The 16392-nt window shown below is 35.6% G+C and overlaps 1 protein-coding gene across 5 annotated transcripts in view; it reads right to left on the minus strand.

Annotated features, from left to right (window-relative positions):
* Window positions 1-16392, minus strand: part of ZEB2 (zinc finger E-box binding homeobox 2) — a 130108-nt gene that overhangs the window by 25170 nt on the left and 88546 nt on the right. For all 5 annotated transcript variants that reach the window (XM_057744405.1, XM_057744407.1, XM_057744406.1 and 2 more), the window contains one exon: window positions 11787-11858. In XM_057744405.1, the coding sequence (XP_057600388.1) occupies window positions 11787-11858 (72 nt within the window). The remainder of the gene's footprint in view (window positions 1-11786; window positions 11859-16392) is intronic.

A 16392-nucleotide genomic window follows, 5' to 3' on the forward strand; every position in this document is an offset into this window, starting at 1 on the left:
CCCAGACAGACAGAATCAGCAGTCTGTGTTTTAACAAGCCCTTGAAGGGATTTTGATACACTCCCAGTTTAAGAATCACTGCTCTAGGAATTCAATTCTGTGCCTCCCCTGGCTAAATAAAGCATTCAATAACGTGGTTTTGGGAAACAGCACAGAATTACTTCCATGTCAGGGAGTCTTGCTGACGATCTCAACCTGAGTTCATACCCTCCTTCTACAGAATATTATCTGCATATCTCAATTGTCAAATTTATCACATCACATTATAATCTTTTGTTTACATGCCCATGAGCTGATAGAGGCACAGAGGGTCTTATTCACTTTTGTATCCCAGTGCCTAGGGCAGTGCCAGGCACACAGCTAATGCTCAATAATTGAATGCTCAATATCTTCATCTGTAAAATGAGCCAGGATATGCTTTCTAGGGAATCCTCAAAGTTTCAGAAGTGCATCATTTCAATTAACTCTTTGCCTAATCAATTTGCTTTTTATTCACTGGCTAGGCCTAGAGAGTTTTATCTGTATTCTTTTCAATTAAAAACTCAAAGCAACACAGTTTTCTGATAGAGGACCCACATACTACAGATTAAGAAAACATATTTTGGAGGTGCCTGAAACCACAGACAACATCACAAGGAAATCAGTGCTTATTACATATTTGCTGAATGAAGGAAGGAGACACCCAAGAAGCTTGGGATATTCGTTATTTCTTGTGGGAACTCTTGCTGTGAAGTGGAGATAGCTGTTCCTAATCGCAAACAGAGCTCATAAAACCGCAGCATTCATTCGCCAGGAAGTGACAGGCTCTTCTCAGTGTGCACTGGTTATAGTCTGAAAATGACCCTCCTGTCTAAGCTGCCAAGTGCCACTTCTGTTGTTCTCTCCTCAGAACCAATCTCTTTCTCTACTTTCTTTTTAAAAATTCATTGTATGAAATTAACTAAAAAATGTTAAAATGATAATTTGCATGACAGATCTGACTGGAGGACAAAACTCTTCTAACACAGAAAAATGTGACTGATATTATACACAAGAAGAAAATGACATAGCAGGACTCTTTGGAAGAGCAGGACTCTCTCCTTGTTAAGTATTTAGGTACTAATTGAATTATCTAATAAACTGATCTTGCACAATTGATTAACACTATACATCCAACTCAACTCTCGCTGAGAAATACCTTATGATAAAACTTGTGTGGCTTCTGTTGCCCATAGAAGAAAGCTAGCTGATTTAAAAATTTTAACTTGAAAGCCATATAGGAGCAATAAGAGGAACTGGAAGTTATAAACCAAGAAAATAATAAAGGTACAAAAAAGTTCTTACTCTTTTCTCCACTTTCTTCTATACTAATGATATGACATACAGAATTCATGCTTAAAGAGGTCTGATGGCTAGCCTGCTAACCTTGCCACTCCTATTACCAATCTGGGGGAGTTATACCTCGCACCACAGTGTTTCTGGCTCAAACAAGATTTTCCATCTAGGTCTAGATCTTTACCTGGGATTCAGTTGCTTCCGAGATACCCCTAAAGGATCCTGTACACCTGAACAGAATTGGTGTTTATATGTGTTACTTCAGGCGAGGAATCCCTGATCCCACCCCTTCCCATCCCGCTCATACTCAGAGATTATCTTAGCACATTTTGTGAGGTATCAGCAGGACTGGCTACATAATTTGCTGGGCTCAGTGCAAAATGGCGGTGGTAGAGCATCAAACCAAGGGCGAGGCCCTTCCAGTGCAGGCCCCTGTGTGACTGCAGGTCGCACACCCAGGACCCCAGCCTTGGGTCTAGTATCATGAGACAGGAGCCCTGAGAACCCTCCCCTCCCACACCAACTTGCACAGCCCATGCTTTTTGTCTTCTTTGTTCGTGCTTCCCAGTAAGATCTCATTAGAAGAAAGGGTAGGGTGGGTGGAGTCCAAAACTTCTGGTCTAATGTCCTCACTTAGCAGATGATACAACTAAGGTACAGTGAAGCTAATGATTCATAGAACATTACACAAATAATTTCTGGCTGGAGAATTCATGGATCCTGACTCTTAACCCATTACTCTTTTCACTATATCATAATGAGTCAACATGAGAGAAAGAGAGAGAGAGAGAGACAGAGAGAGACAACCCCACCTTTTTAGTTTTTCTTCATGCCTAACTGATTGGATATGATTTGAATAGGTCCTAGATGCTGAAAAGATTGCTCTGACATTATAAGTAGCTCTCAACAACAACATTATTAACACCATAAAATGAACAGGCGGAAAGGCAATGCAAATGCCAACTTCAATATGAATAAAATATTACATTTTAAACTTTTTTTGCTCTATTTCCCTTTTCATGTCCTTGCTCTTCTGAATCCTGTGCACTTGTTTTCTTTTTTAACTGAGTGACCTGCACCTAAGTCTACTGGGGTAAAATGGAAAACATCATGAAAGTTCTTCAAATGCTCCACTTAAGATGCTTATTTAAAATTTCCATTTAATATTTAGGGATTGTATTTTTCTCATTTCGATATTTCCTAATTTTAATCATGTTGCAAAAGGCACTCAATTCAAAAATAACTTTATGAAACATCTTGTAAAGGAGAATTTTTATTAACTATTATGGTTTCAGTAAAGAAAAAAAATGTCTTAAGTTTAATTTAGGACTAGAGACCAAGAAACACTTTATTCACGGTTCACTTTGCTTTCCCATTTCACATATTACTTGTTTATCCCCCCACATGCTTTATGATGTCCTCCTACATGAGTTCCACTTCTTCAGATTAAATGAAACTATGTCATCTCTTGATAATATTCCATCCCTCACAGACCTTTCCAGCAGAACCATCCCTTCCTTCATCTGTCAACGCACAGAGAAACACACAGATGGGTCAACATACTCCTTCATTCATACCACCGTTTCAAACCAGAATGCCTGTTTTATTAATTTGCTCATCATTTCTTTGTTTATTCATTTATGCTTTATTTCAACAAGCTACCTATTCTTCAACCATCGAGGCTGTATAAACACTGCACCTACTGAGAGCAAATACAGAGAAGAGCAAACTTAACCTTGACCCTCAAAAAGCCTCCAATCTGTAACTGTAATTTGTTGAAGTCTAAGTCATCCATTTTCACCATCATGTCTTAGGACACAACCTATACAGCTCAAGTAAAATGACATTTATCCCATGAATATGTTTACCCCAGGATGTCATTACTGTCATTTTGGGAAATTTCATTACTCAAAAGATAGTCCGTGCAGAATCCCGGCTGTGTGGTGCTTTGATTTTCTCTAGTCCAACAACAGGGATGGCAGGGCACCCCTTGGTATCGCTAACCCTGGGATAATGCCATCTCTCTGAGTGGAACTTGGAACTTTCACTCTCTGATTTCAATCTGCTGCACCACCCTATCATTCAGTTCCTCATCCCGTGAAACAGATACTTCACTGTGAAAATCAGGCCCTGACAAGTCCCTCAAGCCATTTCACTCTTTCTGATTTTGCTTGCTTCCGTTCACCTTGAAGTTGGAAATCACTTCCATCCCTGCCCCATGTTCTTGTATCATTCCTGCCAAACCAAAACCCAGCCCAGTGTTTCTGCTCCTAGGATATAAAAAATGTCTAAAGAAATGCAAATAATTGTATAGCCTTGTTTCTGTCTATGTTATCAAAATAGGATATTCTTTCATGATGATAATTGAATCTCCACACACTGTCCGCAGCAATTACTCTAAATTTCCGTTCCTCAAGATTCCAACCCTATTCCCATTCCCATACTATCAACTGATGATCTCTTTTCCTACTTACTTCAAAGAGTGCAACTTAAATGATGTGAATTCCATCAACTACCTAAAATTCACCCAAAATCTGTCTACAATCATTCTCCCTTCTTCTTTTGATCTTATTGCTGAAAAAAGATGCGTCTCTGCCCACAGCCAAAACTACCATCCAAAGCTATTTCCTCACAACTCTTCTGATAACCTACTCCATCTTTCACCTAGTCTCCTTTAACATTTTCAGCCTTTTTCTCTGTCTCTCTGTTTGTACAGAGGCATGTTCAGCAAGCCTTTGCCTTGGAGAAAAGCTTCTCTGAAATTTGTAGTCTCTTAAGTCCCCTCCCTATTTTCATGTCTCTAATATTTGACCCTACATTCTGTCAGAAACCCTCTGCAATACTGAAAACTTCACCTGAACCTACATAGCTTTCTGTATTTCAAATAAAACATCTTAATCCATATATTATTATAATAATTAATGATAATAATAGCTAGCAACAACTGAATATGTATTATGTCTAAAATTGTACTAAACATTATACACACATTTCTCATTCATCTACCATTGTTTTACTTACTCATCTGAATGTAAGTCATTAATGACAGTGAGTATTCACTGTATCTTTCATGATGCCTAAAAAAATGCCTTGCACTTAGTAGCGTCTCCCACATTGACTACTGAACTGAATAGCTAATGAACCTATAATTATTTATGTGTAAATTCTGCTTTCACATCGTGATTTTTGTCTTTCCTAATGGCATCATAAGATTTTGCATTCCTTAAGGATAGGACTATATATCTTCTATTTTCTATGTTTCTTGAACCTCAGTTCAAATTCTGCACACAACAAATATTATAAGAATGAATGGAAGTATTTTAGTGGTTGTTAACAAGTGACAAATATGGTTTGTTTATTTGATTGTTATCCAGGACAGAAACGAAAAGAAGATATGATTTCTGATGCTAGTCAGTGACCAAGTGAAGGAAAATCTTTGACAGCTATCAACATCCTTATACATAAACATTATAAATACTACTAAATCCTCTTCTACATTTAAAAAAAAAGATGCAGTGAGATAGAAAACTAAGCTATTCCTTCTTAATCTTCCTATTTTAACTTCAAACACAACCACAGAGCAGTGAAAAATTTGTTCTACAATTTGCCTGGGTAGTTTTCCAAGATGTCATAGGGATTTAATTGGCCAAGCTTCTCAAAATGGACTGGTTAGTCCTTCCATTACAAATTTGTTAAATATTGTATTTTTGTATTCTAGAGAAGTTAATGAGCAACCAGTGTGCAGGGAGGAAATGTTCAGAATGCATTTATTTCTTAATGAATAAAAATGGGTGAGCTTACTTGTAGGTGCAAATAAACCAGAAAAACAACCGGAAAGGGTGAGTACCTTGTATATGCTAGGCATTGTACTTGGTATTTTAAAAATGATATACCATTTAATCACTATAATCAGACTCTGTACACAGGGAATCATTATTTCCACTTTACTGATGTAGAAATGAAGGCTTCTTATATACTCAAGTTCATATAACTAGTAATTGCTAGAGACAAAATTCCAATGTAGTTTATCTGACGCTAGAATTTAGAGCATCCCGAAACAACTTTTGCCTTTTTATCTGTAAAAGCATTTATATATTACTCCTAAAATATTGGAAGTATGTTTAATGACTATTAGTTATAGTCAATACAGTTCTCAGACAATAAGTTTCTTGTATAATATAAGATTAACAACTGAGACCTAAATTGGCCTTACCCAGTTCCTAGATGTAAGATGTTTTCCTTTTCCCAGCAAAGGAAGCAAAAATGTGGGTGGTTATTAATAGCCCTTTATAACTGGAGTGTTAGATTGTCTGAGTAAATATAACCTTCACACATTCAAAGAGGAAAATATCAGGGCCTATTTAGGTCTTGATATGCACGTGGAAACACATTAACGCTAATGATCACCGTGCACCTAAGATAGATCCTTGTTACTACTAGCAAGTAGGCAAACTCATGTTTAGAATGCTCCCAAGTTTTTCCATTTCTCTAATCTTCTTAGAAAATAGCTTTTTAAAACACTCTCTTGAAAATTCTACATAATAATTTCATTCTGATTTTGAATCTGATTAATACCTGGAAGATGTAAAGTTCTTTGTGAAAAGGCATTCTTTACGTGTTAAAGCATACATTTTAAAATTTTTAAAACATTAAAACCAACATAGAAACATTAAATGCAATGTAGAAAGTTATTACTATAAATCAGGGTTTGCAATGCTTTATATGTTGTAAATCAATTTTGCTGTGCTGCTAATCTAACTTTTTAACAAATTGATTTCAGAGATTTAAATCTTGGTTTCACTCTCTGAAGATACTGGACTTAATCCCCTTCACAAGGAATGTTTTCGCCTGTTGTGGCTTCCTTTCTCAGAGTCCATTTCTTCTACATCTAATATTTGTTCATTCATTCATTCATTCATTCACTCATTCACTCATTCATTTTGTCAGTCACAATTCGTACCATGTGTGTTCACTGCTGTTCTGGGCACTCTGAGGCAAACAGGGACTAGTTCTTTTATTACAGCAAATATTTGGGGGGCACGTACTAAGGCCAAGATATACAGTATTTATTTAATTGCCTTAACAATCTTATGTCACATTAATTTACCCCATTTCATAGCTCAAGAAATTGCCTGTCTCCATGAAATTAACTAGGTGAAATATGTGCAAACAATATAAAGAGGAACAATTCAACATACTGAAATTAGTGGTGTGCACCTGAGGGCTGTGGGATTTCAGAGAAGGAAGAGATATATGTGGTTTGGGGTGTTCAAGAGTGACCACATTAAGGAAATGAGAGGTGAGCTGGTCTTGAAGAACAGAAAGGTGTGTAGAATTTGGATCTTTGGAGGAAAGGGAGTGAGAGATTAGGATCTCAAGAGATAGCATGGGCAGAGATTCAGAGGTTGGTATAAATGTGACCCTTTTTTTGATATTAACAAGGGATTGGGTCTGACGAGAATGTAACACTGTTGGTATGAAAAGGATGGCACTCAATACCTGTCTGAAGAATGTGGATTTTGTCTTATAGGTACCGAGGGACAATTAAAGATTCTAAGAAGGGAATTTGGACCATGAGAAAAGGGTTATAGGAAGAATGTGGACGGACCAAATAGAGGAGGACATGAAGGCTAGAGATCAGTCAAATGTAACCGAGTCTTTCTCATTTGGGGCATTGGAATAATGGAAGATGAAAACGTCTGATTGATTATTTCAGGTCAGGTGTCAAAAGTACGGATATATGAAAGGAAAGTTTAAGTGCTGTTTGTCTCTCTTTCACGCTCTTATTTCTTCAAAAACTCTTTGTGACTCAGGACCATTCTAGGATCTGTGGTGAGAAACTGACCAAAATCCCGTATCATTCCTACCCTTAGGTAGCTTACAATCTAGTGGGGAGAAACATACCTGCAGGTGACTAATTATAATATGAGAGAGAATGACTCTCAAAAGTGGTTAATTCTGAGTGGGAGACTGTCAGATGGCTTCCTGGTAGAGATGGCCTTTAAGAACGTGCATGATGCTGTCAGGCTAAGAAAGAATGAGTGGTTTCTAGGTTGAAGGGAAATCATGAACAAAGGCATAGGAATATAAAGGGTCAACGGTCTTTCAGGGCTGAGGCATATTCTGGGAAGTGGTATTAAAGGCAAGATGGGGTTAAATCATAGAAGGGGCCAATTCAACCGAAATGCGGACTCATTCTGAAAGCAATGGAGAGCCATACAAGGTTGAGTATGACGTGAAGTAGGGAAAGAGTTACCATTAGCCATTTGCCACAGTGTTAGGAAAACAATTTCAAACTAACTTTGTTAGTGTGAAGAATGGATTAAAGACACTAGGGACTGAAAACAGGAAGCCTGGTTAAATAGGTGTTGTAATAGCTCAAATGGAAGATGAAAACTTACATTAGAATAGTGAAAAAATGAGCAGACAAATAAAAGTGATATTTGGTATTTGTGATAGTATAATTGATAAATACTTTAATTAAAGTGTGTAAGAGTCAAAGATGATACCATACTTTCTAGCATGATCAGCTCTTCAGAGTAGGGAAAAACCTTCTGAGGGTAAAGGATATGTTAGGTGATTTAGATTTTATTCCCAAATATGCTATCAGTTAGCTATGTGGCATTTATTTTACTATAGTTTCCTCAACTATCAAATAACAGTCAAGGAATTGTTCTGTAGTATAACTTTCAAGTTTAGAATTCTGTGATTCAATTCAACTAAGCCCTTCCCACTACTTCTTACGGCTTTAAACTCAGCAGAATATACCAGGAAGGAAATACTTTTAAATTCTAAACAACTACTCTATCCATTGATATGAACTTGGTTAAATTCTACTATTTAACAGATTTGTAGAATTGGGTAGGAAATCCAAAGTCTTCCTTACTTTTAGCTAGGAATGAAATTTGTGTGTTGAATATTCAGAAATATTAGAGACATTTCCTTTGTCTTCCTTTGACAACTTATTTCAGTTAATAACAACACTTTTTATCAGAAAATATGCTTAACCTGTTAAAAATTTATATATTACAATGTCTGTTTGTTCTGCTTTGATTATATCTGATATTAAAGAATTTCATATTCATTCATTAATAAAAACATATTCATTGAGACCCTATTAATTTTAAGGCAGTCTCATAGACAATATGGTAGCCTAAAACCAATCTGTGTTCTCAGAGTTTGCATTCCAACTTGGAAAAGACAACACATTAAGTAACAACACACTAGAGCATCTATAGCAAGGTTAGCTGATTTGTTCTATAAGAGTTCACTGGAGGAAGATGTCACTATAGGTTGGGATAGCTAAAGAGGAAAGTCAACCAATAGCTTGATCTTGATCAATAAGACTTTGGTGGAGAGAAAGAGATGCTCCATTAATAAGCAACTTCAACCATTAAAGATGTCTTATTTTAATTCCACATGCTTTTAGCATCCAAAAAGATGCTAGGGATAAGAAGCAGTAAACTTATGGTTGGGAAGAGATACGTGTTTATTCTCTAAAAGGCCAGAGTTCTAAGCTGAGGATCACCAGTAAATTCCTAATTACCAAGTCCAATGTATTTGCTCAGCATTCTTTCAGTTGTAGTTATTTGAATCTTTTGATTCAATTGACCATTCTCTACTTTAGAAACTTTCTTTGCCTTCTGGATATTTTTTTTTTGTCTCTTAATCTTTTTTCTTTTAATGAATTTGATTTTTCTCCTTACCCACCAGAAGCCCTGGCTTCAGCTTTCTACCTGTTTCAATAAATACACTCTCAATTGTAAATGTCTTAGTCCCATGATGTTAATTACCATCTGAATATATTTGCATGACTCTCAAATCTCTAGCTCTAGCTCTGACTTCCTGGGTTTCAATTCCTCATTTCCAATGAACATTTATATATCTATAAATATATGTGTGTGTGTGTATATATATATATATAGCTTTTATATGAAAATACTTGTCTAAAGACAAGCTCAGGGTCTTCTCAAAATTGGAAACTTTTTCTATTTATGTAGAAATAGCAAGTATCTGCCATGTTCTAAACATGCGGGTGTGTAATCTTGAAGCCATTTTGATTCCATCACCCAGAGAATCAACTGGTTGTTAAGAAGTCATGTTTCTAAATTCACCACTGTCACCACCCGAGGACAGGCTTTTTGTCACTTCCAGTTGGTCTCTCAAAGTCTAATTTTTCTTAACAGAAATCATGGTAGTATAACATGCCCCAAGTTCTTTCGTCTGTTGCTTCACATTCTCCATTTACATTTAACTTACATGTCCAGCTTCATTTCCCATGAATTGCCTCCTAGGACCCACTGATTCGGCCAAATCCTTTTACTCATTATCTTCTGAATAGATATTACAATTTCCTTCCTTGGCTCCCACATTCCTGTTCTGCTAGAAAGACCTTCCTCACGCCTTCATGACTACTGAAAATGTACTTAGTTCAAATTCCACCTCCTTCATGAAATCTCTTCTGAATATTCACCCCTTAGGATCGCTCATATTTCTGTAATTTGAAATAATTATAGTTCCTACTATTTGTTGCATATTTATCACATATTTTCACTTATTATTTATTATTTTTTCTTCTGTGTTAGTCTCATCTTCCAAATTAAATAACAGCCATGTCGAAGACTTCCTGGCCCATCTTCCACCACATGTGCACACAAAAGTGAATAGCTAGAAGACACTCAATGGATACTTATTGGTTTATTGACTGAATACATATGAACTATAAGGAATAGTAAGCAGTATGGGAAAAAGGAAATCTTACGGCTAGGTGAAGAAATTCAAAATTGACTTTTAAACCTTCTGAATAGGAACCATTTTTATTAACCTCACTTTAGACTTTAAGTGTATAAAATAGCTAGTAAATTGTCACTTTGTGGAATAAATTTACTTTGGTGACACTTTAAATACCTATAAAGTTAATGAAATTAGAGTTTATTTATGCTTGAGGTTGAAATTTAACATTTGTCTTTAAAAGGAACATGAAGCCATTTTTGATCCCACAAGTTGGGACATTACAGAAAGTATCTAATTTATGGTATCTCTTTATTATTATGTTTTTACAAGAAGTTATTTTATCTTGTTCCTATTTTACATGGTGATGGTACCCTTACAACATAGAATATTAAAATATTCTTAACAAGCAACAAGTGCAATCTATTCATTTTTCAGATGTGGAAACTGAGTGCCAAGAAGGGTAACTGACTTGCCCAAGGTTGCAGTCTACCTATTGCCAGAGCTGAGGCTAAAAATTAGGATTACAGGTTCCTAATTCTTTGCTTTTTCCATAATCCCATATTGCAGTTTCATTTTTGTACCTTAAATTGACATTATTCAAATGAAAGAAAATTTACAATAGTTTTTTAAACTATTTCTCTTATTTTACATCCAAGAATGTAAATTAGTGCCTGGTAAGTTATTAATAAGAGCATTCTAAATAGAAGCACAGCATGAACAGTCTATTGTAATGTGTTTCAACATAAGGGAGATATGAATATCATCTTAATTATTTACATTTCTAAAACTTCATAAAACTGACTTGTTTTCGTTGGTGAGTTAAGTGGAAATAGTTATGTGATTTTTTTTTTTTCTTTTTGCTTTTGCTTTGGAAAATAACCTTATACGGGGCACTATGGTAAGATTTGTGACGGTAGTATGAAGGATTGTTTGAAACACCAAAAATACTCAGACTTATCCAGGAAAAGAGAGATAAACATAGTGAGTCAGTGTAAATTTGCACTAGTGATGTGAGAGGGTGTGAGAGGAGATACTATTCAGTTTTTGGGAAAGGACATGGCATGTCACAATTGTCCTGAAACTCCGTTCTACAGTAGTAGTAGAATAAAAGAAGGCACCACTTACTACCTCCCTACTGCAATTTTTTAGCTTCATTAAAAAGGAGTGAAATTGTCAATTCTCTATAAAACTTTTGCCTGGAAAATATTATTTAGGGAAACTAGAAGGTAATGAGAACTAAAATGAAGAAAGAATAAAAAGGAACTCAGAGATCAATTTTTATGAAGAATGTTCACAGAATTTGGGTTTGTCTTTCTGAAAAAACATTTTACAATCTAAATTACACCATATCATTTGAATCTCAATGACTAATACATCAAGTGGTGATTGGAAGAGGCATATTATATTACAATTTTCAAATTATATTTATGCAGTCTTTTAAAATAAAAATTACTATCAGAAACTTGCCCAACTCATGCTTTGAAAAGATTTTTTTTTAATCCAGTTCAGTTTTCTCAACTTTCACAAGCAAATTAGGGGTTTAAGAATAAAAGATATATTTGCTGAATAAAATACCAAAGTAGAGAATTCTGATTTGAAACAAAACAAGAGACTTGTGAAGTCTGACTTAATTGTTATATCATAGACATACAAATGGATGGGTCAGTGTTTCTGTCCCTGACTCACTAAATCCACATGACGCAGGACAAACATGACTTTGGCGTGGTGAACTTACTTACCTGTACCATTGTTAACTGTGGTCTGGATCGTGGCTTCCGGCCCCATAGTGTCATAGTCTTCCTTCATTTCTTCTGTGGGGGAAAATTATCTTTAGCATTTGAAAATTGTAGAAAGGCTTACTATACTAAGCATGCCAACCACAGGAACAAGGAAGATTCTTTTAAAGGAAACAGAGAAAAGGCTTGTTGTAAACCTCTAAACAATAGCTTTGTTCAGGCAATTGAATGAATCCAATAGTGCTAGCTGCACAAGAACTTATTTACTTTAAGCATTACTGCAAGCTGTGAAAAACAGAGGTGCTTATTTGGGGCAAACGAAGGGCTTTTCTTCTGGTGGCAGTTCTAGTGACAAACAGGGGGAAAGATATTATTTTTTCAATAAGAGTCAAAAGCAACTAAGTGTTTGTACTGACGAAGAGGCACGCTGGCTGCTATGCCTCTGGTAACGCTGGATGGTCAGAGGCAAGTCAGCATTTCTTATTTTATTTTCATGCTTTTTTCCCTCCTTGGAATAGCTATGATGGTGCTAATCTATGCAAGCAGAATTTTAAAAAACCTAATTCTACACACCAAAACTTGAAAGGCCCAGTTTATAAAGCAAGCATCCCAGAGGTACTAAAAACACCTGTTTCACTGTTTTATATAAACTTCTAAAACATGTTTTCCTTATTTCTTTCTCTATCACTCCATAAATATCTTTCTTCCTTACCATTTATTCCCCAGTAGGGAATCACAGTCATTTTCCGAGGAAAAACATACAGCTGTAAGAGCAGCTCAGTGTTCTGATGAAGATGAAAATATGTAACACTGAAGTTGAAGATCTATACATGATAAAAGGTCACTTTCTAAAATTGTGATTTTTTAAAATGGGAAGAGTTTGGAAAGTAGGAGAACTCTCGAATTTTCTGCCTACCAAACTGTAGAATATGTGAGGGCAGAGAAGGACAGCTGACAGTTAAAAAGTCCTGCAAGTTAAGTAAATTAAACATGGACTTCTAAAAATTGTAGTTTTACAATAACAATACTAATGAGAACCAAACACAATCCAGAATAAATATCTCTCTGTGATAATCATTTTGTTTAAAACAAGAGAAACTTTATAAATAGGACTCTCTGAATTCCCAAATTTATCCTGACCGTTTTTGCTTATCACATTCTAGTCATAATTATTTGGTAGAAAAACAGATTCTAGCAAATGTTACAGCAAAATTAAAATATATGTTTTACAAGTAGTATCCTGCAGCATATCTGTTTATGGCATCAGAACTGAAAAATCATGAGCCTCTTAAGGTAAAATACAGATATAAATAGATGCTAATTTAATGCCACTGCGTATAATACTAGTCAGATCATTTGAATGATATTTGTTTAAATTTTACGACCACTTTAAACTCATTCTTGGCCCTGGACTTCTCTCTTATTTAAGTAATATTTTCATAGGGACATTTCGCAGAAAACATTTAGGAGTTCAATATACAGCAATATTGTGTCATCAATTACAATAATTGATTGGTTGAAAGCCTCCCTCATCTGATATTTTTATTAGTCTCTGCAAGGAATTAAATTAAGGTATTTCTGAGAAGTTCAGTAGTAGATATAAATATAACTTCTGTGTCTTTCTTCCTTGCTCCTCTCATGTGATTTCTGGTAGCCAAGAGTCAGAAGAATCGTAAGTTTTCCATCTGCGAGATCAAGTCACTGAGGGGAAAACAGTTAACAGCATTTTTTTTTTTTTTTGCATAATAGTGGTAATGTTCAAGATTTCTGCTGCACTTCCTTCCTCTTTGTCACTTTCTTATGAAAAAGTAAAGAGAAGTTACAGGAGGTGGTTTCTTCCCAAATTATTAAATGCTGCTTATTCACGTGTAGTTGGCACTTAGTGTGTCCTGCATTCTGTAGTAATACTTTAACTATAACCCTCTTTTACCAAAGATTGTGCAACTGAGGTGGTGTCACTTTTCCCCAGAATGTACTTGGTTTCAATTTACCGAGCATTAAGCTTTTTCTTTTTTGAACATCAGGCTCAGGTATGTACTTGAAATACTGTGTATAGGTCTAGCTCATTAAGTTTCACGTGAATCTATATTCAGAAGGACATCATGATACAGGTTAGGAGTATTCCCTCTGAACTACAGGCAATCCTGTCTGTCCTCCTGCCTCACGCCTAACCTTAAACATTTTCCAAGACACCTCTGACTCAGCACTAAAACCACATAGTGTATTTGTTTTTAAAACACTTGTAAAAGTTTGCGTTTTCCAGTCACCCTTGGGATGAAGGTTTGTAAAAATAAAGAGCACTTTCTTCCTCAAGATGAAGAATCCTTGAATAAGCAGAAAGAGGCCAAGATGCAGGTGATTTATTTAAGTCTGTGTCAATGATAATGATGTCATGGTTTCCAGCACACTGTGTCCACCCCATTGTGGGACGAAAGAATGTCAAGGACAATTCTAAACACAAAACTTTGATTGTGCTGGAACCGGAAAGGCACAGTAAGAACTCCACTGCGCTCTTCAGTGGAAAACCTGCATCCTGCAGACAAACTACAGAAAGCATGGGAGAGAGAGCAAAAGAGAGGGGGCTTATCTCAGAGTAAAGCTATGTGCTGAGGTATGATGGTAGACAGCCAGGCACCAGGGATAAAACACTACTAAATAAAACAGCACCAGAATTAGAATTATTGTCTATATTGTGCGTTTTGAACAATAAATAAGAAAAATATTTTATCAGAAGAAAAATGTGTTATCTAAGAGTCAGGATAAACAATGAGTAGCTTTTTAAGACCAATTTCTTTTCATTAGACATCAAGGCACCACATCAGAGCACTTTTGGAACAATAAAAAAAAAGAACAATAAATCATCACTAATCATTAGAACCAGACAGGTAATAGCCGGGTAACTTTCTTGGTCCAAGTAGCCAAATGAGATTAGGGATTTACATTTTATTTAATTATTGTGACTCCAGAATGCTAGTTTATTTACCATAAAGGTAAGAGCAAAGAACAGCCTGTTCATTTGTATCACAGGCACCATTAACTACAGGTGATAACAGGGTCTGTAATGCATTCATATGGATTCTTGTATATTAAAACGTTTAGAATTATGATCCATGACCAACACAAAAAGCTGCCATGATCACAGACTACTATAGCTTGACATGGCTGTTTTGGCTGTTTTTCAATTATTGATCTTAATTTTTTAAAATTAAACTTTTTTTTTTCAGAAGTTTGGAGCTCTACATTTGTTATATCATTATTAATTATTCCTTTAAGGGTGGAAATTCTAGTAATTGGTCCTTACCCTTGATTTCTAGATATTAAAATTTAAAGCATCAGAACATTCATTCTTATAGCCCTGCATATCTAGTTCATTAACAAATATGAATAGCTAACACCAGCTCATTTAAATAGTATGTCTTACATGAGTTCTCGCCACACTCTGTTTCTGTCACACTGCTCCCAAGAATCATTGGCTCTTATTATACATGTAAATGGCTATCATAAAAATAAAAATTTCATTTAAGATTGTTAATGACTTCTGCAGCAGTCAGACTTCCTTTAATGATCATCCTCTGCCCCTAATTAAACGTATTTATCTTTCAAGCATCTTTGGCTGAGTTCTCCCTCATAGTTGAAAATCTAAAACCTTAAGTCTTAATGGATATAACGATAAATGTTTATGTGTGGGATTGCTGAGATTCGAGAAACCTTCACCGAAAGCAAAATTGGAAACAGAAAGAGTACAAAACTTGGCACAGTATGTTAGGAAAACGAAAAACAAATACACTACACTCAAACTGCCATGGGTCTTCTTTTTTTTTCCTTTTTTCAACATTTAATTTTCTTTAGTAGTGGAAGCGCTTTTATTATCCTCCTTCCAGTATACCAAACAATTACTCTGCCTACGTTCGATGTTTTATAGTCTGCGACATCACAATAGCATATAGGTAGACTCTTGTACTTACTTCCTTCCCACCCACTTCACCTATTTATAAAAATGCTATTGTTATATATAACGTAAGAAAAAAAAACAAGGTGGGGTAAATCATGATAGCTCTCACTGGGTCTTGGGACAGAGATTAAGGAGGTACGAAGGTTTGAATTAGAAGGGTCATTAAAAAAAATTTTACAGGCCACCTTACCAAGTAGTGATGAGCAGTGGGAGTTTAGGGGGATATGATTAATTCTCCTTTATTTTGTTAACCATTTTATACCTTGGTGATGTTTCACCCTAAGTGAATTTTAGACTATGACATTTCCATTTTCACAGTGGCATCTGAAGTTTTAGCTTGAACATAATTTACCTTATTTTTATTATAGTTGGCCTGGGACTATTTCTACTTCCCCAGAGATTCCCACCAAACAGCAAGAATCATTATCAAGTACTTAGCTGTTAAATAATAAGAAAGAAAGCTACCTGACCAGGTAGAAGTGTGAAATCACATTCACACTTAACAAAAGGGAATGAGGAGATGGTTGAATTACAATAGGAGGTGTCAGACAGACACTGAAACTACATTAAACTGACAGTGATTTGGTTTGTATCACTACACAAAACTTTCAAATATATGTGAGTTGTGAGCTTTATGTTTGTTTCCATTTTCCATCC

Source organism: Hippopotamus amphibius, chromosome 8 (assembly GCF_030028045.1).
Source record: "Hippopotamus amphibius kiboko isolate mHipAmp2 chromosome 8, mHipAmp2.hap2, whole genome shotgun sequence".
Taxonomy (NCBI): Eukaryota; Metazoa; Chordata; class Mammalia; order Artiodactyla; family Hippopotamidae; genus Hippopotamus; species Hippopotamus amphibius.